The sequence below is a fragment of the Protopterus annectens genome, chromosome 2.part0 (genome assembly GCF_019279795.1).
Source record: "Protopterus annectens isolate FY-2018-M chromosome 2.part0, PAN1.0, whole genome shotgun sequence".
Taxonomy (NCBI): domain Eukaryota; kingdom Metazoa; phylum Chordata; order Ceratodontiformes; family Protopteridae; genus Protopterus; species Protopterus annectens.
Window position 1 is genome coordinate 781,255,668 of NC_056728.1, and position 23,438 is coordinate 781,279,105.

Consider the following 23,438-nt stretch of genomic DNA (forward strand, 5'->3'; position numbering starts at 1 on the left):
ATTCCTGGCTTAGAAAATTACTGAAATAAGCTCAAGCTACCCAGCAAGATTAAACCCCCCTCTTTACACTACATCTGGCACAAGTCCCTGTATGGTGTCTGCATTGACTGTTCTTCCATGGTTTACAAAATCCTTCCCTACTTGACCACTAACTTCACAAAACCCTAGCACTGCTAACACCAATGCCACTATAATATCTACTAACTCCCCATGCATGGCAAACAAAGCAATGCTTGGTCATCTTTAAATTCAAATTTGACAAACAGATGAATAACCACAATGTTTTGATGAAGAGAAAAATCATCACAAATTCACACCAGAGGTATACATTATTGCTCTCCTTGATCAGGGTAGCTGATGCAGCTGAGTTCTACTTGGTTATTCTAGCTATGCTTCTCAGTGGCCCTATGAACCTTAGTTCCTTTCTATGACCCAAACATTACTTGAGTACATGACTATATGAACACATGGCCTCTTATTATCACAGCACTAGTAAAAGGAGACATTGATTTTGGCTGCACAACAAATCAACACCTTTATTACAGCTCTCCCAGTGTGCCAAATGCAGTTGTTGGGAAGACAGCCAGTAACACCAATCAAATTGGATAAAACTCAGTTAATGAGTAGTAATTACACTGCCCAGATGCCAGCAAAGAAGAAATTTGGAGAAAGTTTAACAAAAATCAATCGGAAAAAGTGATGGCAGCACATATATGAAAACTGGAATGATACAAAACAGATTAGCATGGCCTCTATGCAAGTATGAAACGCAAATTTTGGCCTCCCAGGCCAAAGACAATCACAAATCATTCTTTAGCTATGTCCGCAATCTCAAAGGCAAAAAACAATTGTAACAGGTCCTTAATGCTCTCTCCAAGACCAAGAACACTGCATTAAATAGCATGAAATATGACCTATCAGGGCCTCTGAAATTACTACTTAACTGTAGCCTCCAGACAGGCTTCATGCCTCATGAATGGAGAACAGCAACAGTCATCCCTCTGCACTAAGCTGGGCCATCTACAGACCCTGAAAACTAAAGACCTACAAGTTTCACTAGTCTTGTATGTAAAGCCATGGAAAGAATTATCATGGAAATGATCAACAGAGATATAGTACACATCCCGAGACTGGACCCAACCCAGTTTGGTTTCGTGAAAGGGCAGATCATGCCTATTCAACCTGGTGGACTTCTTTTTGAAGGTAACTAAAGCAACAGATGAGGGAAAAGTGGTCCACACTGCCTACCTTGACTTGGTTAAGACATCTGACAATACCCTACTCGGGCGATACTGATAAACTCAAGAGGTTAGGTACAAACTCATATGTCACCTGGTGGACAGCCAAATGGCTCACAGAAAGGACCCAGGAAGTTAGAATTTGGGAGTTCATCTCTACAAAGAGGTCAGTCACAAGTGGAGTCCCTCAGGGATCAGTCCTTGGACCACTCCTTTTTGGCATTTACTTCTCTGAAGTCAAGGCTAATGCCGGTGGTCTCTGGCTGACTAAATTTGCAGATGACTGCAAATTAATAGCAGTCATTGAATCCCACACTGACACACAAGGATGGGCTGACAGAATCAACTGGTGCCAGAGCCATGGACTAAAAATAAATGCCAAGAAATGCATAATAGTATCCTTTGGGAGGTCATCCACCCCTGGTAACTATCATATTGACAACACACCCCTTAGAGATGAACCAGCAGTCAGGAACTTAGGGACACACACAGAGAGTAATCTAGCCTTTGACCATCACATGTGTACAGTAGATAGGAAATCATTCTACGTTGCGCAATTTATAAAACAAAGGTATGGCATCTAAGTCCAAGGAAGTCATTGCTCCACTGTACTCAGCACTCAGCATTCATCAGACCTATCATTGAGTACAATGCCCCTCCCCCCTTTGGTATGTACCTAACCAGGCATATCCAATAATTGGAGATCTCACGGAGGTTCATCACTAAAAGAATACAGGGGTAAGTAAAATGTCCTCTGCAGACTGCCTTCAAGGCCCAATCCCTGTATTCGGTCTCCTACAGGCTTTTGAGAGGTGAGCTATGCCTGGCAAACATGGCACTGTCAGATCCCCACTCTGAAGGATCTCTTGCATATCCACAAAACAAACAGCACCAGAATTACCTGTTCTAAAGACTTAAACCTCCCTGTGATATACATAGGAGCTGCTGGAGACAGGTATGTATCCCAGAGACTACCCCATCTATGGAATAGGCTCCCCATCCATGTAAAGCAGAGTTCCTCCCTAACCCAATTCAAGTGCAACTTGGACAACTGGATGGGCAACAGGAAATTCATCCCTGATTTGCCACCTACGTCTCTAATGGACACAGGCCACCTGTAAATGTTTCATCTCCCAAACCCCTGCTTACACTTATCAAGGGTATCAGAACTTGTCAGAGATTCGGGATGCATGGCTAGGCTTAAAAAGGCCCTTATGGTCGTTAGCCTAGTAAATACCTATGAAACTAAAAGAAAACTTTAGCTGGTAAAAATATAGCAGCCGTTTGACAAAATGCAATTCCAGTTTCAGCTTTGGTACAGGAGATGGTGCCCAATAATTTAGAAATAAGACTAAAATAAAGTACACTCAGACGCGTTTAAAATAAGTAAAACACTGAAGTACCATACATAAAGAACAAATAAAATGCTGGAAAAAATGGAAGAAGCTTTAAATGTCTATTCAGAGTTAATAAAACTGCAAAAATCAGTGGCTAAAATGAAAAAAAAAGACCATCTTGAATGTGGGGCTTCTCAAGAGATGAAATTTCAAAAATAGTAGAGTTAGAAGACTGTGTAAGCAGACAAAACCTGAGATTTCCTGATGTACAAGACAAACTTGAAGGTACAACTATTAACTTTATGAAAATACAAATAAACAAATGTATTAGGGTTCCACAGCAAGATTTGTTAACTGATCAGGCACAATGTATGCATGTGCAAAACTAGACAAGAAAAAGCAGCCAAGACCTGTATTAGTAAAGATGCAATAATGCCATCAGAAAGCAGTACTCCTGAGAAACTGTGACAGAAAGGAAACGTATTGAATACTGGAGACAAGTGTGTTTGTGGCAAATGACTGCACTTCTACACAAGCCAAAAGAGAAGCAAGTTCATTCCAGCAATTACAGAATGTGAAAAGGAAGGTGTATTATCCAAGCTGCTGTTTCCATCTGTCTTTGGAATATTTTTTTTTCTAAGAGGAGCAAAGACATTTTTGGATGTAGATCTGGATGAGGAGGAAATAATGCTTAGCAAACAAAGAGCGAGTCAGCAAGCAAAAAGGGATTGTACGTTTTATTCTTCTCACAATAGCAAACCCCCAAAAAGGCTGCAGGTGACATCCCTTACAGTGTTATAAAGGTGAATGATTGTGCAACAGAAAAACACAGGAGCTTATTATAAGAATCAGGAACACTAGATTTGAACCACAAACTGGTATTAGGAGATGAAGATGTACAGGAAGAAGATAAGTAACATTATAGGTTCATAGGTTCATACTAGGCTATCTGCCCTAGGGCATTTATAAGCCTAGCCAGAATGTGTTTGGCTTTCGCCACCCATTTTAAATTTATTTTGCTATGCCCTTTTTCGAGGTTAGTATACTGTGCCTCTGTCTAACAATGACACAGAAGTAATACCCGGGGTAAACCTACGATCTCCCATCCACTCAAGATTCTTCTTGAAGAGAGTCAATGAGGGACTCTGCCTAACCTGGACTGGGATTTTATTCCAGAGTGAAGGGAGCCTCTGGGTTATGAATCTGTCCCTCCAGCATGTCCTATTTATTTCAGTGCTGAGGTTCAAGTCTCTCGAGCACGTAGCTCGATGGGATTTGGATTTTCTGAGGTGCAGCATGTCCATTAATTCCGGGCTGGACATGGCTTTATACATCAGGCACAGATAGCCTCTGAACAGGCGGTATGCCACGGAGTAGAGCTGGAGTTTCTTTAACTGGGCAGCATATGGCATCTGTTTGAGCCCTTTGATCCTCTTGGTGAGGTACTTTTGGGGTCTTTCCAGTTGCTGCAGGTGTCTGGTAAGGTACATCCCAAAAGGGGCATTGTACTCAATTATGGGCCTGATGAGGGATGAGTAAAGAGGCAAGATGACCTCCCCTGATCTAGATGTGAATCCCTTCATGATTGTGAATGGAGTGAATACATTGGAGACTATATAGCAACAATCCCATTAGATGTACAAGCATGCATATGAAATCTGGCTTTGCAAGAGGTGGTTTAATTTTTTTTTTTGCACTGACAGTTAAACTAGTTAGTGAACAATAAAGCATACAATGCACCTTACGTCATTAATGTTATATGAAAAAGCAGTTTTATATAGGGTGTAGTCAAGGGTATTTTAAACATGAGGTGTGGAAAGTTTTATTAGTAGCTGCTTTATATGGTAAAATATTACAGCAAGAAAGTATTTTTCTTGGTTGTAATGCATCCAGGCTTTACAATAAATGTAAAAAAAAAAAACAGGTTGGGAAAGAAGCAAGTTAAGGTTAATATTATGCTGTGATCTTGGGTTGCAGGGATAGGGGATGTAAAACTGTATTGATCACAGTACCTTTACAATTAAGATTATCTCCATTGTGTTTACAGGGGTAGCTATCTAGATTAATATCCATGGTTTAAGCTATAGGCATTTTTTTAAGCAAACAGAGTTGAAAAAAAAGAAAATGATGGAAGGCATGGAAAATAGTAGTTTTTTTGTATTTGCAAACTCATCAACTATGTTTTCCATTATCAAATGTTCTCAGCAAGAGAAAAGAAGCTTGCAGGTGCAAACTATGAGAAGAGTGAGAGACTTGTGCGTGTGCAAAGTTACTAGCTTTTTTTTCCCACTTCCAACTGCTTTTACTAAGAGAGGAACTGTCTGCAAGTGCAAGACAGTTACTCATGAAATCTCTGAATACTTCTTGCTAAGAGAAATGTGTAAGGTGCAGTATAATTAATATTTAAATGTACACTGTTAAGAAGTTCAGTGGGAAAAACTTTGAAACTGTGGGAAGCGAATAATATATACAAGTAGTTGCTTCCCCAGCAGCCTTAACACTTCAATGCACTTAGTATAACAGTGCACAATTTTTGTTTATTTAAAGGTAGCCCAAGTGTGCTTTCTCTTGGGGCTAAAAGTTAATGTTTACTGAATGCATGAAAGATGCTTCTAACATCTAGGAGGAGAAGACAGAAAACAACAGACAGCAATCAGTGTAAGTGAGAAAACAAGCTGTCACGTGTACTTTTAGCATGTATATGCTCAATTTTAGAATAATTAATACCTATGGGTGTAGTTATCAATTTGGGAACTGCTCCTGTCTGGAGAAGTACACATTTTTTGACAATGTACATAGCTTGGTGTGTTAGCTGGATGTTAGGAGATGATGGAGAGGGTACGTCTATTTTTTTAGCATTTTCAGCAAAGCAAAAAATCTTGAAAAATATGACAGAATAATGGAGAGTAATATTTTGGATACAGGCCCTTAAGGAGACCATCATCCAAACAGATTACATTCAAGAAGTAGCAGAAAGTATTCTAAGCACAAAGCCAAAATGGGAATGGAGAAAGGAGATTTTACCAATAGAGATTGCTGTAAGGGAGTAGAGAAAACAGGCAAGGGGATGGTATTAACTGGACACAGCTAGCAAAGGAGCCAGGGAATTAGGGGCAAATAACTAGAAATAAAAAGGTAAAAGAGTGGGATGATGCCAAGCAGAAGTTTGGACTACATGTTACAAACTGGCTTAGCTACCAAGGACCGATAGCAGAGTAAATGCCCAAAGATAAGGACAGGGGAGTGCCAAGTGAAATACCAGCTAACAGAGTTTTTAGTGGAGTCTAGAAATGAAGTGTATATTTTAAAAAGTGGGCTAATTAGTAGGACATATAAAATATAGCATTATAACTATAAGAATCAGAGTAGGTTAGAAAAGTCTGGCAAAAGAATGGAAGCAAAGCAGTTTACAAAAGAACAAAGAAGAATTTTGTTTAGACTCCCAAGTATACAACAATGTCTAGAGAGAGTTTAGAGTTTTTGAATGGAAGTGTTTGCATAGTTTTTTTATATCCCCAAGTAGACTTCAGAGGAGTTTTCCTCAAGTAGAGAGCAACTGCTGGTGGTGTGAAAGGGAAGGCACAAGTGACTGGGAGCTTTTATGAGAATGCAACAAGTTGGAAGATTTTAAAAATTCTCAGAGTACTTTGACACAAATGTTGGGGGAACTGAAATTACCTAAACACAGTAAGCCCTTACTAAGTTTAATGTTACTAGCTGCCACAACAGCAATTACTAGAAAATGCAAATCAAGATCTAATATATGTCAACTGTAATTACATTACTGACTATTGTAAAGGAAATATTACTGAAATTGGAAACTTTAGAAAAGAGGAGCAAATTTTGTAAAAATAAAAGGAATTTGCAAGAACAATACATGCAAAATAATGTTCCAAAGGCAAAGTAAGGTAAAAGAAACACAGGAACTCAGCAAATGAAATGTTGAAGTGAATGAAAATTGTTAAGAAAATGTACACTGCCGTTCAATATTGATGAAAACTATTGCAGTTTTTCTTTTCTCACAAATAAAAATATGGCAATATAATACTGATTTTAAATTCATTACTATGATAAAGAATGAGCAAGGAAAAGAAAACTGAGACACACACAGCTCATGCTTAAAAGCAAATACAGACCAGATTTCTTTACAGGAAGCCTGTGGTAATTTTCTTCTGGCCTACATCATACTACACACACACACACACACACACACACACACACACACACTGTAGTTGTACATTCCACTAATTTTGTTTACCCGTGAACCAGAAGTTGAAACATCTGTTCTGGTATTTTTTTCATACTTATTGATTATTTGCCCAATATTACAAAAAAAAAGACATTTAGGTAGGAATGTCAAACACAAATTTTGAATTCACACACTGAAAAGTTAACTTTATGAAGCATATATGGTATTTCAAATTTAAATAAATCTTTATCAGTAATGCCACTTAACTTAAGCAACTGAAGAAGGCAGACATATGCCTCAGAAACTTTACTGTAACAAAATTGAACTGGGAGCCCCTGAACTACTGAATTTTGATTAAGTCAAGTTTCTGTTACTGCTTAATTAAACAATACAAACACAGATCAAACTCCTATCAATCAAATGACAATACATTTCATGAGACAGATAAACACATGCCTCTGCTAAATACTGGTACAGCTTAGCAACTGAAACACAATACCAAGTTATTTTGAGGTAACAATCTTCAATTTCTGAAGTACTATACCAGGTTTCAAAAGTTAGAGAGCTTGTGTGTGCATTTTAAATACAAAAAATTAAGTCAGTTAATGTGATTAGTCCTTTTGTAAGGCATACTGTTCAGAGACATACATACATATAAAATATAAGCAAGTACAGCACTTTAATTCCCTGTTACATTAACACCATGCTCTCACCTTGGTGATCAAACAGTGAGTCAGCTGCAGTGGCTTTCTTTGAAGGAACTCTAGTAATTGGCTTCAAGTAAGCCCTGTATCCTTTCAGGATGGATGCCATGAAACGCAGGAAAGTTTCTTGTATCTCCATTTCAAGGGAGGTCATTTTTTTCTGCCAAGAGAAATCGGCCTCTATGGGAGTCATCTCCACAGCTGAGCCATCTTGAGCTTTTCTGTGAACTATTTCAAGAAAAAAGAAAAACATTACAAGGTTATCCAAAGGAATCAAGAACTAAAGAGATACTTGATAAACACCAACACTGACAAAGTACAGTTTTGTACCTACCATAAATGTAGATGTCCGATAGGTATGCATCTGCAGTCATAACATATGGGTTGTCCTGCCTCAGGCAGCCCTTCGGTCGGCCGGATTCCAAAGTTTGGGTCTGGTCTCGGCTGATGTCGCACTTTCCCCGACGTCAGAGCGTCTGGGGTATAAAACCATCAGCCGATGCCATCTTCCTCAGTCTTTCTTGCCCCAGATGCCAGGTGCCCTCTAGGAAGGCTAAATTTGGGTAAATGCAATAAAATTCCAAACAATTGCAAAAAAAAAAAAATATATATATATATATATATATATATACAAACAAATACACCATAATAGATTCCCCCAGCTAGCTGAAAGAGGGGTAAGCACCCTAGGAATACCACAGAGGGGTAGGAGGGAGGGTAAACCTGACTGCAGATGCATACCTATCGGACATCTACATTTATGGTAGGTACAAAACTGTACTATGTCCTTCAAGGATGCATCTGCAGTCATAACATATGGGTAGAATACCATAGCTAATCTGGGGGAGGAGGTACTAAGAAAAAGATGGTGTAGTTAAGATCCCCTGCAGGACTGCAGTAGCAAAGCCTGCTCTGGATCTGGAGTATAAAGGTAGATTGTAATGTTTGGTAAATGTATGCACGGAGCTCCAAGTAGCAGCTTCTAAAATGTCCTTGGTAGCCACCCCTCGTAGGAAGGCTGTAGTGGTGGCCGTGGCCCTTGTGGAATGAGGCCTGAAATTTTCAGGAACTGACTTTCCATGAAAGGAGTAACAAAATCGAATGCAATACCTTATCCATTTTGAAATTGTCTGTTTGGAAATTGCTTTTCCTTGCACCCCAGCAGCATGTGCTACAAATAGTTGGTCAGTTTTTCTGCTACTTTTAGTTCTGTCCAAGTAGTAGCGTAGTTGTCTGTGTATATCCAGGGTGTGCAGAAGTTTTTCCCCTCTATTCTGTGGATTTGGGAAGAACGTAGGCAAGTGAATAGCTTGGTTCAAGGATACCCTAGATACCACCTTTGGCATAAAAGTAGGATTAGTTCTTAATGTAACTCTGTCCTGATGGAAGATAAGAAATGGCTGTACTGCCATTAATGCTTGTAACTCAGATACTCTTCTTGCTGAAGTTATTGCCAGAAGGAATGCAGTTTTCCAAGACAGAAACTGAAGATCCGCTGTTGCTGCTGGTTCAAAGGGAGGAAATGTTAGTTTCTCCAAGACAAAGTTGAGATCCCAAGCAGGTAAAGGGGGTTTTCTTGGAGGTTTGATATTTTTGATCCCTCTCAGAAATTGCTTGAGGAGAGGGTGTGAGAAGATAAGTGGATCCACATTGTATTCTGCTGAAATTGCTGAGGCATGAATCTTAATGGAAGAATAGGAAAGGCCATTGTGGAACAGTTTTGCTAAGTATTCCAGAATATGTGTCATGCTTGCCACTGTCACATCTAAGCCTTTTGATGTGTTCCAAATGAAAAATCTTTTCCATTTAGCTGAGTATGTCTTCCTTGTGGAAGGCTGGCGAGCTTCCATGATAATGTCCTTCACTCTCTGTGATAAAACATTTTGTTTTGGATTTAAGGGATTTTCCAGGCAGTTAGCTGCAATGTTTTCAAATTGGGATGCATGATCTTGAAGTTGTTCTGCGTCAGAAGAAGAGGCCATAGGGGGAGAGGCCATGGTTTTGCATGTGACATGCTCCTCAAAAGTGGATACCAGTGTTGCCTTGGCCAGTCTGGAGCTATCAGAATCACTCTTGGCTGTTCCTCCCTGATCTTCAGTAGAACCTTGTACATTAAAGGAAGAGGTGGGAAGGCATATACTTTTAGAGCTTTCCAGCTGAAAGAGAGAGAGTCCACCCTCCATGCTTGTGGGTGGTATGTCCTTGAGCAGAATGTCCTCAGTTGATGGTTGAGGGGGGAGGCGAACAGATCTATCTCCGGCGTTCCCCATGCCTTTGTTATGAGTTGGAAGATGTCTGGGTGCAGCATCCATTCGTGTGCATCCATGGTAGTTCTGCTTAAGCTGTCTGCCAGCACATTTTCCTTTCCTGGCACGAACTGGGACTGCAGTTGGATATTGAGTTTCAGGCATAGCTCCCATAGATTCATAGCCATCCGGCATAGAGGGTAGGAGTGTGTGCCTCCCTGCTTGTTTATGTACCACATGACCGTGGTGTTGTCTGTCCTTATTAACAGGTGGCCTTGATGGAGGAAGGGTTTGAAAGCCTCGATTGCATGCATCACTGCCAGCATTTCCTTTTGGTTTATGTGCATGTGTAGCTGTCCTTGAGACCATAAGCCTTGGATACAGTTGCCCTCCATGTGTGCTCCCCATCCTCGGTCTGAAGCGTCCGTGGTGATGGTTTGTTTTGTTTTTGGTTTGTTGAAAGGCAACGCTCTGTTGGACTGGCAGGCCTGAGCCCACCACAGGAATTCCTTTTGAAGGCAAGGAATGATTGGTATCAAAGTTTCCAAACTGTGACTGTGTTGAGACCATACACTCCTTAGGTACCATTGTAATTTTCTCATATGCAGCCTGGCCTGTGGTATCAGAATTATGCAGGATGCCATGTAACCCAGGGCCTGCAGGATTTTCCTTGCAGTAAGCTGAGCTTGTCTTGTCAGATTCATGAAGTAATCCGGAAGTTGTTTTTGTTTTTCTTCTGTGAGAAAGGCCATTTGGGTGGTTGTGTCTAGATCCGCACCCAGAAAGGTTATCCTTTGGGATGGAACCAGTCTTGATTTTTGGATGTTGACTGTGTATCCCAATGCCTGTAGTAGGTGGATGGCATAGGCCAAGTCTTTTATCAAATTTTCCTTGTTGTCTGCTTGTATAAGGCAGTCGTCCAGATAAGGGTAGATTTGAATCCCCTGAAGTCTGCAGTGTGCAATTACTGATGCCAGGCATTTCGTGAATACTCTGGGCGCAGTAGATAAGCCAAAGGGCAATGCTGAGAATTGATAATGCTCTGATCCTGCAAGAAATCTGAGGTGTCTTCTGCAGTTTGGTCGAATAGGGACGTGCAGGTATGCCTCCTTGAGATCTAAAGTCACCAGCCAAGACTCCTTGCCCAACATGGGAAGAAGTTGCTGTAGGGTCAGTATCCTGAATTTTGGTACAATGAGGTAAGTATTCAGTGCGGACAGGTCGAGAATAGGCCTCCATTGATTTTCTTTTCTTGGTACAAGGAATAGTCTGGAGTAAAATCCTTGGCCTTGCTCTGAAAGTGGTACCTTTTCTATAGCTTTCATTTGAAGCAAGTTGTTGATCTGCTTTAAAGCCTCTGCCCTCTGATTTGGTGGTAGGTTTGGCATTCAGTTTCTTTTTGGCAAAGTGTGGAAGTGGAACCTGTATCCTTTGTCTATAATTTGTAGTGTCCATGTGTCCCTTGTAATATAATGCCAATTTTCCGAGAATAAAGCAAGCTTTCCGCCCAAGGGTGCCTCCAGTTGAGCCCTGGTGGGCGGAATCAGAGTAAAGTCATTGAGCCTGTCCTGGTGTGGTGGTAGTTGCTGCTGTTGCACTACCTCTCTGGTTGGCAGGCTGCCACTGGCAGCCTCTGTAAGAGCCCCTAGATTGGCCTCTGCCTCTGGGGCGTCTGTTCCTGCCTCTCTGGGCTCTGTCCGAGTCTGGAAAGGACCAATTCTTAGTAGGCCAGTTTCTGCTGAATCTCGGTGGTTGTACTTGTAGGAAAAGTACAGTTTTGTACCTACCATAAATGTAGATGTTCGAGGATCCACATTGCTGCAGTCATAACCTGTGGGTAGTCCGCTGTCCTCGGTCGGCCCGAATACCAAAGTGTTAGGCTGGCGTCGGTCATAGTCGCTCAGATCTGACGTCAGTACGCAGTGGTACTAAAGCGCATGTAATTTATTCCTGTAATATTAAAGGCTCCCCCTGAGACTCAGCTGAAACCTCGGCTGGATCCACTGATTCCACCGTAGTTTCCAAAGAACCAGCGTCTGCAACGGATGACTCATCCTGCTTAGACTTTAACGATTTATCTTTTCGCTTCTTAGCGGTAGCGGGCGTCGGAGGATCCGACGGCATGTTGTAGTTGCACCGCTTACCAAAAACAAGTCTAGCACAATCTAACCTGCGTTTAATGGTGCGCTTATTAAATCTAGAGCAAAAGCGACACCCGACTACGTCGTGCTCAGGCCCCAAGCAAGGAATACAGAAAGAGTGGTAGTCCCTATGAGGTATCTGTTTCCCACAAGAAATACAATTATTAACTTTTTCTGACATCCGGATTTAACTGAGGCAAGAAAAGACAAAAATATTCCCCAACGGGGTACTTAGCCCAACTTGGTCTTCGGTCTGAAACTCAGAATACGAAAATTTCAGGACGCCGAATGGCACTTGCAAACGCTGCTTCTGCTTCGGACCATGTGGCAAGAAAGACTGAGGATATGGCGTCGGTCATGCGCTTTAGTACCACTGTGTACCGACGTCAGATCTGAGCGACTATGACCGACGCCAGCCTAACACTTTGGTATTCGGGCCGACCGAGGACAGCGGACTACCCACAGGTTATGACTGCAGCAATGTGAGACGAAGAACATTCCTTAACTGTTTGCACAGATTTTGCCTTTTCTTCATACTTTTTTAAGACCTCCTGAGCAGAGGAGCCAAATAAATTTTGTTTCTCCATTGGAGCATCCAGGAGTTTAGCTTTAACATGGTCTGGCAAAGATTGTTCCTTCAGCCAGGCATACCTACGAATAACTGCCCCAGTCATAGCTGACCTAAATGAAGCCTCCAATGCATCATAACCACATTTTAAGAAATGATTACTAACCTGCTGCGAGTTGTGTACCAAATCCTGAAGGGATTTACGGTCAAGGGGCTCAGGAGAAGAAAGCTTCTTGTTCAGTTCATCTAACAAATACTCTTGGTACTGTATCATATGAAATTGACAATTTAGTGCCCTGACGGAAAGAGTTGCAGAAGTATATACCTTCTTTCCCCATCTCTCTAAAGCTTTAGACTCTCTTTCAGAAGGTAGAGGATTTTTGGCAGTGGCAGCCATAACCCCTTTAGGGCCCAGAGTAATAGTTTCTGGGTCTGCAGAATGGGCTTTATACAGATGAAAATGAGAATCCGGGACCCTGTAGTATCTATCAGGTTTGGCAGGGGCCGGGGGGAGAGTATCAGGGGCTGTACTGATATCATTTTACACATCATCAATTACATTCAAAACAGGAGGTATAGCTAAGGGCCTATGCTGAGGCAAATGTAAAAAGGTCCTTAATCTTTTTCTAGAATCAGAGAAATCCTGACCTTGCCATTGAAAATGCTCTCTCATGGAGTGTAAAGTCTCACCAAAGGAAAACTCTTCAGGAGGGGAGGCCGAAGGGATAGATTCTTCTGCATCAGAATCCTCATAGGGCGAATAAGCCTCCTCCTGGTGGTCTGGCAACTCAGAACCATCCGAGGACTCATCTGAAGAGTGTGGGTCAGAAGGCTCAGTCCTGGGCCTTTTGTCTGGTGGAGGGTGAGAGGCCCTGTCCGGGTGAGGTTGTGAACCTCTAATTAAAGAAATAAGGTCCTCTGCAAGGCTGAGGATTTGAGAACTAGAGGAAGGCCTCTGGGATGTAGTCTTGGGAGGCAAAGCTTTAGAAAGTTTAGCAGATTTAGCCCTAGAAAAGGCCTTAATGGACATGGAAGCAGGGGGCCTAGCTGCCCCATGTGCAGGAGTAGATATGTCCAAAGGTATGGTGTCGGACATATCCTGGGCACTGGTTTCGGTAGGTAGCTCGGTAGCCGACTCAGCTGGGGCCTCCCGGGCTGCGGTGATCGGTTGAGTGGATTCGGATGAAGGAAACTCCGAGGACTCTGTTTCGGCCGAAACCGAGACACTCGCGGTAGGCCTTACCGTGGTTTCAGCCGAAACCGCAGGCCGCGAGTGTCGGTCCTTGTCCTTCCGTTTTGTCACTTGTCAAGTTCATTAAACTTCAAAAAGAGTACTGCAGCACTATAGCACTTTAACAGTTGATTGCAATTAAATTTTAATTGCTAAATTGGCCTATTAACTTGTGTATTTAAGCAGTATGGCCACATTCATATTTTAATCTTGAAAAAGCCTGGAATTGTCCAGGCGAAAGCGCTTGGTTTGCATTGGAGTGTTCTTCTCGTTTTCGTGTTGGTGAATAAAGATTTTAGTGGATCAACTTGGTTTGGCATTCCTTTACAATTTCAAAGGAAGACTTTTTGCTTTCATTTACACTTATTATTGGCATCAGAAGATTTTGGCAGAAGCAATTGTTTCGTCAACGTAAGCTGTATTCCAAAACGTTGCTTCTGGTCCAGGCTTGGTGTGTTTTTCTAGTTTTCCAGTTTATTTGACTGTCTCCGCTTCGTTTGTTTTGTGCTGATATGGCGGAAGAACCACTGGCCACGGACCTATTCAACACACCCCTTATACTAAGGGAAGACAGTGACGATACACCGGTTACCCGTACTGAATTCAACCAGGTGTTAGCGTTACTCAAAAACATCAACAAGGTACTTACGGGTCAATTGAATTCCGACGTTCCAGATTCTCCTTTCTTTCCGGGAAACCAGCAACAAGCAGTACCGCTTGAGCAGAGATCTTTTACGGCGCAGGAGCCGAATGGCACCGCTAGTACAAGCAGCAATTTAAGAACTGGTTTAATACCAACACATGAAGGAAACTGAAACAACAAGGCACCGAACGGTGGAGTAACAGACAAACTGTTTAATTTTAAAAAATGGACAGAACTCCAACCGGAGTTCAAACAAGGTACATTCCATCATAACACGCAGCAACTCGATACAGACTTCGATTTTTTCAGTAATAAATTATACACGTATAAGAACTGTCAACTTGAAATCAATTATTTAAAGGAATGCATTAATGTCAAAAGAGTACCGAAAGGACTAAGATGTTACAAATTTCCGAACAATGCTACTGTTGGCTCTGTGTTACATACACAATTATTAGAACTTTTTAACCGAACTGGGTTGGAAATGTTAGATTTAATGGTGAAGGATTACCAAAATAAATGTAATGGTATTTTGGATGAACTTACTGTTTTGAATGACAATATTGTACAACACAAAAATTTCCTTAGGCACAAAAGGAAATATGACGAAGTTTTTACCGAGGTAGATCAACATTGTCAAAAAGTAATTGATAGAAAAATCAAAAAATTAGATAGAGACCTACTGGAATACAGAGAGGGGAGGGCTTACCCCACAGGGTTGAAATATAATAAACTTGCAGGAACTAGTGAAGAAGAATTTGAAAAAAGAACAGGGGGTCAAAACACCAGAAACATACCTAACTCTGAACCTTTAAGAAGAAGTGAAAGGTTAGCACAGAAAGGTAACAACAATTCACCACAGGGTTTTTACTACCCCCAGGGCAGACCGATGGGGAGGAATTTGAATGCCCCCTACCAACAGGCTTGGGGGAGGACACGCAACCAAATCTAGACACAAACAATTCTAACAATTGTGACACTGCATGTTTAACCCCCAATACCAACTACATAGTGGTCTCTTTAAACAATTTTAATATTTATAACTATACGGATTTGGATATCACTCCAGTCTATTTTGAATTATTCACTAAAGGACTTAATTATATTCCAACAAGACCTGCCTATTTACCCAAATTGTTGATTGAATTAAAGCTCTTTGTCAGAAGTCTAAATCTTTCTCTTTTCTTTAAGGGACAAGGCACTTTAACCAACAGCATTACTAGGTCTAGTACATTTAACCCACCCCTACATCCGAGTTTAAAAATTTTTGAAGAACTTATAGAAAAAACACTAAGAACTAATTTGTCAAACAGACAAGACCCTCCACATAATTTCAATAAACATCTGGAAGAAACTATGAACTTGTTAAAAGAACAAAAAATCAGGGTTATGAAACCGGATAAAGGGGGTGGCATGGTGCTTATGAATATACTTGATTATGATAATGCAATGCATGATATATTGCAGGACTCCGACACATACGAGCAGGCCTCTATTAATGAATTAAATGTTGCACAAGCTAACATAAAATACATCTTGAATGACCATCTACTTCAAGGAGTGATAAATGAAGAACTATTTAATTACTTGAATGTACCACATCCCAAGACCCCTATACTATTTGGTATACCTAAAGTTCATAAAGGGATTATACCTTTGAAATTTAGGCCAATTGTGGCCGGAGCAAATAGTATTACAGAACCGCTAGGTAAATATGTTGAACATAGCATTAAATCTTTAGTTTCTAAGCTCCCAAATGTTTGCAAAGATTCTTGGGAATTCTTAGCTAGTATTCCATCCAACATTTGTAACAAGGATGTTCCGATGATAACAATAGATGTAGTTGAATTGTTTCCAAGTATACCACATGATTTAGGAATAGACTGGTTTTCTGACATCTTAGTAAGTTTAAGCGACTTAAGTAATAACCAGATTAACATACTTATTGAATTTATGGAAATCATTCTTAACAACAACTACATATTTTTTAATGGAGAATTCTTCAGGCAAAGCAAGGGGGTAGCCATGGGCTCCCCATGTGCATCATCTTATGCAAACATTGTTTTATACAAATGGGAGCAAACTTATATATATTCTTCTAAATGGAACGAACAGATTTTATTTTACAAGCACTATTTGGACGACATATGTATTCTGTGGCAGGGTTCTAAGGAGACTTTTTTGGAGTTTTTTGGATACATTAACACAACTACTGATTTTTTGTCATTCACTTACGAACTTAGTAGTAACTCATTACATTACTTAGACATTTTACTTACTAAGGATAGTAAAGGAGAACATTTTGAATCAACTATTTACAGGAAGCCTTCTTATTCCAACACATTTTTACATTTTGACAGTTCACACCCTTTTTACACTAAAAAGGGAATTATTAGAGGTCAATTGATTCGAGCATCTAGAATTTGTAGCACATTAGATGCCTTTATGGATGAAGTTGTATCTTTAACTAACATGTTGTTGGAAAGAGGCTATCCCTATCAGTTAATTAAAACAGTCATAGAAGAAGCATTAGAGAAAAGGGATTCAAAGTTCCCACCCCTTCTTAGTAAGGGACTTCCACTTCCCAAAAAGTACAGTTTTGTACCTACCATAAATGTAGATGTTCGAAGATCCACATTGCTGCAGTCCTAACAATTGGGTAGTCCGCTGTCCTCGGTCGGCCCGAATATCAAAGTATAAGGCTGACGTCGGTCAGGGCGCATTTGACTGACGTCAGTACGTCAGGGTACAAATGCGCATGACCGGCGTCATATCCTCAGTCTTTTCTTGCCCCAGATGTCAGAAGACCCTAAAAAGAAAGGTCAAAACCAAAAGACAGCAAACAACCAACCAACCACCCTTGCACTAACTATAGTACAATATATACAATATACACAAAATGTACAACCCAACCCACACAACCACCTCTAACAACAGAGGGAAGGAGGGAGGGTAAATTGGACTGCAGCAATGTGGATCTTGAACATCTACATTTATGGTAGGTACAAAACTGTACTATGTTCTTCATCTCACATTGCTGCAGTCCTAACAATTGGGTAGAATCCCAAAGCAGAGATAAGGGAGGATGGCTAACTACAAGGAAGCAGGAGCTGCCAAAATGCCCTGCAAAACAGCAGTGGCAAAACTAGCCCTAGACTTAGAGTAAAGTGGCAGGTGATAATGCTTAGAGAAAGTATGTACAGAACTCCAAGTAGCTGCCTCCAAAATATCCTTGGTTGCCACTCCCCTCAAAAAAGCTGTTGAAGTGGCAGTAGCCCTAGTGGAATGAGGCCTAATCCCAGCTGGAATCTCCTTGCCATGATGGGAATAACAGAAAGCAATGCAAAACCCAATCCACTTAGAAATAGTTTGTTTTGACACAGGCTTGCCCTGAGAACTCAAAGCAAAAGAAACAAACAACTGCTGAGACTGTCTGAACCCTTTAGTTCTGTCCAAATAATAACGCAACTGCCTGTGAACATCTAAAGTGTGCAAAATCTTTTCCCCTTTATTTTGGGGATTTGCATAAAAAGTAGGCAAATGAATAGTTTGGTTTAAAGCCACACTAGAAACCACCTTAGGCATAAAGGAAGGATTAGTACGTAATGATACCCTATCCTTATGGAAAATCAAGAAAGGCTCAACCGCCATAAGGGCCTGCAATTCAGACACCCTTCTTGCAGAGGTAATGGCCAATAAAAAGCAGTCTTCCATGATAAATATTTCAACTCAGCAGTAGCTGCAGGCTCAAAAGGTTGTAGAGTGAGTTTCTCCAACACAAAATTGAGATCCCAAGCAGGAGTAGGAGCTTTTCGTGGGGGTCTTATATTCTTTGCCCCTCTAAGAAATTGCTTGAACAAAGGATGAGAAAACAATGGTGGGTCACAATCATAGTGAGCCGAAATTGCTGCAGCATGAACCTTAATAGAAGAGAAGGACAAACCTTTGTCCAGTAACTCAGTAAGATATTTAAGAGCCACACTCAAATTAGGCCCAGAAACATCAAAATCTTTTGCTGCACCCCAAAATAAAAATCTCCTCCATTTATCCGCGTACACTTTCCTTGTACTAGGCCTTCTAGCTTCCAAAATAACATTCAAAACTTGCTGAGGAAGTGGAGGCCCACTATGGTTCAAAACAGAATATGCCAGGCTGTTAGGTGCAGAGAGTGAAGCTTGACATTGAGCAAATGGCTGTCCTCCTGTGACAACAGGTGTGGAATCGAAGGCAAAGGCCATGGAGGCTTCCGTACTAGACTTCTTAGTAATGGGTACCAGTGCTGTCGAGGCCAATCTGGAGCTATTAAAATCATCCTTGGCTTGTCCTATCTGACCTTCAGAAGTACCTTTGGGAGGAGAGGCAGAGGTGGAAAGGCATACACATGAAGATTGCTCCAATTGAAAGAAAGAGCATCCACTCTCCAAGCTGTGGGATGAAACCTTTTTGTGCAAAACTTTGGCAGCTGATGGTTTAGTGGAGAAGCGAACAGATCTATGTCTTGAGTTCCCCATGACACTGTCAATTTCTGAAATACATGAGGATCCAATTTCCACTCGTGGGGATCCATAATTCGTCTGCTCAACACATCTGCTAAGGAGTTCTGTGCTCCTGGCAGAAACCTTGCCTGAAGATTGAGCTGTAAACTGAGAGCAGTCTCCCACAAAATCATTGCTTGCCTGCATAGAGGATAAGAATGCGTTCCCCTTGCTTGTTGATGTACCACATGACAGTTGTGTTGTCTGTTAGAATCAACACCTGTCCTGGAAGAAGGAATTCCTTGAAAGCTATTAATGCAAACTGGACTGCTAACATCTCCTTCATGTTGATATGTAGATGTTGTAGTCTGACAGGCCACTTGTTTTGTATCCACTTTCCATTTAGATGAGCTCCCCAAGCTTTGTCTGAGGCATCTGTCGTTAAAACCTGACTCGCCTCTGGCCGGGTCACAGAGAGTCCCTTGTTTAGGTGACATTCCTGAGCCCACCACAAAAATTCCTTCTGAATGCAAGGTATTATTTGAATGACAGTTTCCAGATCCTGGCAGTGCTGTGTCCATACATTTTTGAGATACCATTGTAGCTTCCTCATATGCAGTTTGGCATTGGGAAGCACCAGAATACAAGATGCCATGAACCCTAAGGCTTGAAGGACTGTCCTTGCAGTCAGCCCGGACTGATGAGATAGTTGATGGAAGTAAAGGGATAGACTCTTTTGTTTGTCCGGGGTCAAAAAGGCCATCTGGGATGCTGTATTCAGTCTTACACCCAGAAAGCACATGTCTTGAGAAGGTACTAGACTGGACTTTATTTCGTTCACAGAATACCCTAGGCATCTTAGCACTGCTATCACATATTCCAAATGATGAAGGAGCTCTTCTCTTCCTTGAGCCAGAATTAGGCAGTCGTCCAAATAAGGATAGATCTGTATTCCTTTTAGTCTGAAGAAAGCTATCACTGGAGCCAGAATTTTCGTGAACACTCTGGGCGCAGTAGATAAGCCAAAGGGCAATGCAGAGAACTGATAGTGAGAAGTCCCAGCTCGAAAACGCAGATACTTTCTGCAACTTAGTCTGATAGGAACATGAAGGTAAGCCTCCTTGAGATCCAAAGTTACCATCCAATGATCTTTGCCCAGCAGAGGTAAAAGCTGCTGCAACGTCAACAGTTTGAACTTGGGAATGTCCAGATAAGTGTTGAGGATAGATAAATCCAAAATTGGTCTCCACGTGTTCCCCTTCTTTGGTACTAGGAACAGGCGAGAATAAAATCCTAGGCCCACTTCTGGCAGAGGGACCGGCTGTATGGCCCCTAGTCGGAGCAACAGAGAAACCTGCTTGTGAGCCTCTATGCTTTGTTGAGGAGGAACGTCTGGCATGCCCGTGAAAGGAGGCAAGGTATGGAAATAAAACCTGTAGCCGTGGTGTATGATATCCAATACCCATCTGTCCTGGGTAATTAAACTCCAATTTTCTTTGAAAAGTGCCAACCGTCCCCCCAAAGGTGCTGCCAGACGAGCAGGCTCTGGCAGCTGAAAAGGTAGGTCATTGGGTCTGCTTACGAAAGGACTGACCCCTGCCCTCACCCGAAGCCTGTGCAGGAGAACTTCCCGTTCTAGGCCTGAAAGAGCCCTGAGCTCTGCCCTTACCACGTCTAGATCTACCCCTAGACTGGGAATCATAAGAAGGATACGTCCACCCCTTAGTAGGCCAATTTCTACTAAACTTTGGAGGCTGGACTTGCAAAAAATCTTAGTCTGCATAGACTTAGCCTTGTCTTCCATTTTCTTTAAAACTGTCTCAACAGGAGGACCAAACAACACGTCAGATTGTAACGGAGCATCTAAAATCCTTGTTTTAACATGTTCAGACAAATTCTGATCCCTTAGCCAGGCGTGCCTGCGAAGAACTGACCCAGTGGCAGCCACCCTAGATGAGGCCTGTACAGCATCAAAACCACATTGCAAAGAATGCTTACCCACCTGTTCAGAAACGTGCACTAAATCTTGCAACTCCTTACAATCAATACCTACTGCCAGAGCATCAACCTTAGATTTCAATTGTGAAAGGAGATAATTTTGGTATTTCAACATGTGAAACTGGCAATTCAGAGCCCTCATAGCAAGAGTGGAAGAAGTACAGACTTTCTTGCCCCATCTATCCAAGGCCCTAGCCTCCTTGTCTGCAGGAACCGGATTCTTAACAACAGAAGCCTTAACACCTTTAGGCCCATGGCTAACAGTTTCTGGGTCTGCCCTAGGACTCTTAAAAAGATACTTATGAGCTTCAGGCACCCTGTAATACCTATCCGGCTTAACAGGAGCAGGAGGCAAAGAATCAGGATTAAGAGAAGCTTCCATAAAACATCTTCCACTACAGTCAAAACAGGAGGTATAGCCAAAGGCCTATGCTGGGGTAACAACAGAAATTCCCAAGCCTTTTCTGGAATCAGAGAAGTCCTGACCTTCCCACTTAAAATGCTCCCTCATGGAATGAAGAGTTTCTGAAAAGAAAAATCCTCAGGGGAGTAGCAGAAGGAGTAGAATCATCCACATCAGAATCAGAATAAGGAGAGTACTCCTGCAAGTCTTCAGCCAAGACTCTGAAACATCTGAAGCCTGCTCAAAACCCCCCAGCTCAGGCTCCACCCTAGGCCGCTTATGAGGAGGGGCATAGAACCCCTAATCAAAGTAATCAAATCTTCTGCCATTTTAAGCATATGCTTCTTGGGCACAGTACCTGAAGAGCTAGGGGTAACACTAACTGAAGCTAAACCTGGCCTGCCCCTGGGGGAAGCCTTGGAAACAGAAGGAGAGGGCCTAGCCACCTTAGGAAGGGAGGGGAGTATAGTAACATGAGAAGCCCCCTCAGCCTGACTAGTCTCTTGAGAGGCCACATCTTGTAATAACAAGGTCTCCCCCTGGGAACACAAAGAAACCTCCGGTGGAGCCACCGGCTCCACCGACACCTCTAAAGAACCGGCGTCTGGTACAGATGGTTCTTCAAGCCTAGGCTTAACTGCCTTGTCCTTGCGTTTCTTTGAAGAAGCGGCCGGAGCATCCGACGGCATTTTATAGTTACACCGCTTCCCAAAGACTAACTTCGCACAATCCAACCGCCTCTTTATAGTGCGTTTATTAAATCTAGCACAAGAGCAACAGCCAACAACGTCGTGCTCAGGCCCTAAGCAAGGAATACACAAAGTATGATAATCTTTATGCGGTATCTGTTTCCCACAAGAAATGCAATTATTAACTTTTTCTGACATCCGGTAAATGACTGAGGCAAGAAAAAACTAAAATATTCCCCAACGGGGTACTTAGCCAACTTTGAACCCGGTCTGAAACTTCTAAATCGAAAAATCTCAGAACGCCAACCGGCACTTGCAATACTGCTTCTGCATCGGACCATGCGGCAAAAAAGACTGAGGATATGACGCCGGTCATGCGCATTTGTACCCTGACGTACTGACGTCAGTCAAATGCGCCCTGACCGACGTCAGCCTTACACTTTGATATTCGGGCCGACCGAGGACAGCGGACTACCCAATTGTTAGGACTGCAGCAATGTGAGATGAAGAACATCTAACAGTAGAGGAGAAAATGATGCACAGAGAAGTTTTATCTATACATACACCAATGATTCAACTTATATAGAGAACACCTTACAAGCTTTTTGGCCAATGTTAACAACACAAGAGGACTTCAAAATTTATTTACCAAGAACACTAACTTTTGTTAGAAAACGCGATATAAACCTTAAAGGAATGTTTGAACAGAACACCAGTACAAGACAAGTAAAGAACACTGTTTCTTCTCATAGAAAGAATGGTACATACAAATGTGGTATGTGTAAACAGTGCAACTATCTACTAGACGCTGCGGAAATATTTCTACCCGCTAGGAATTGCACTTTAAAGACACCAGGATACCACAATTGTAATACAATGGGGGTAGTGTATTTAGGTGTATGCACATTCTGCCATGGCTTCTATGTGGGAAAGACTACTAGAATGCTTAAAAAACGGATTTATGAACACATATATGAAATAGAGAAAAAGAAAACAACTAACGCATTTTTAAGCACTCTTTAACGTGCACAAATATGTCTTTAAAATTTTTTGTCCTGGAACGGGTCATTAGTGACCCTAGGGGAGGTGACTGGGAAAGTTACCTAGAAACTAGAGAGCTAACCTGGCAACTAAAATTGGATGCCTCAAAGAATCCAGGAATGAATGACAACATTAGTATTAACAGTATATTGAGAATGAAAAGGAATAAATTATAGGTAGTTTGTTTTTAGCCCTTTCTTTGTGTTCATTTTATAAACTCTAATTAATATCTATATCAATTATACTATGAAAGTTTTTTCAAAATAAGAAAGAGAATTATTAATTAGTTTATTTGTGTATATTTGCATTACATATGAAATAAATTTTATACATGAATAAATTAAATAAATAATTATACAATGTATATAGAAATATTCACGAAGTATTTGCTTTGAATTCTAGTAGCCTACTCAAAAACAACAGTTATGGTTTTAATTTAAGAAACTATTTTTAAAGATGTGTTTTTAACTGTATGATTAAAATAGGGCACTTAACCACTGTTTAATATACTAGTTATTACTATTTTGTATTATAT

The 23,438-nt window shown here is 41.4% G+C and overlaps 1 protein-coding gene across 1 annotated transcript in view; it reads right to left on the bottom strand.

Annotated features, from left to right (window-relative positions):
• DENND4C (DENN domain containing 4C) overlaps window positions 1–23,438 on the bottom strand; it is a 2,492,302-nt gene that overhangs the window by 1,918,605 nt on the left and 550,259 nt on the right. Inside the window, exon 9 of the mRNA XM_044061083.1 lies at window positions 7,478–7,696. Coding sequence (XP_043917018.1) covers window positions 7,478–7,696 — 219 coding nt within the window. The remainder of the gene's footprint in view (window positions 1–7,477; window positions 7,697–23,438) is intronic.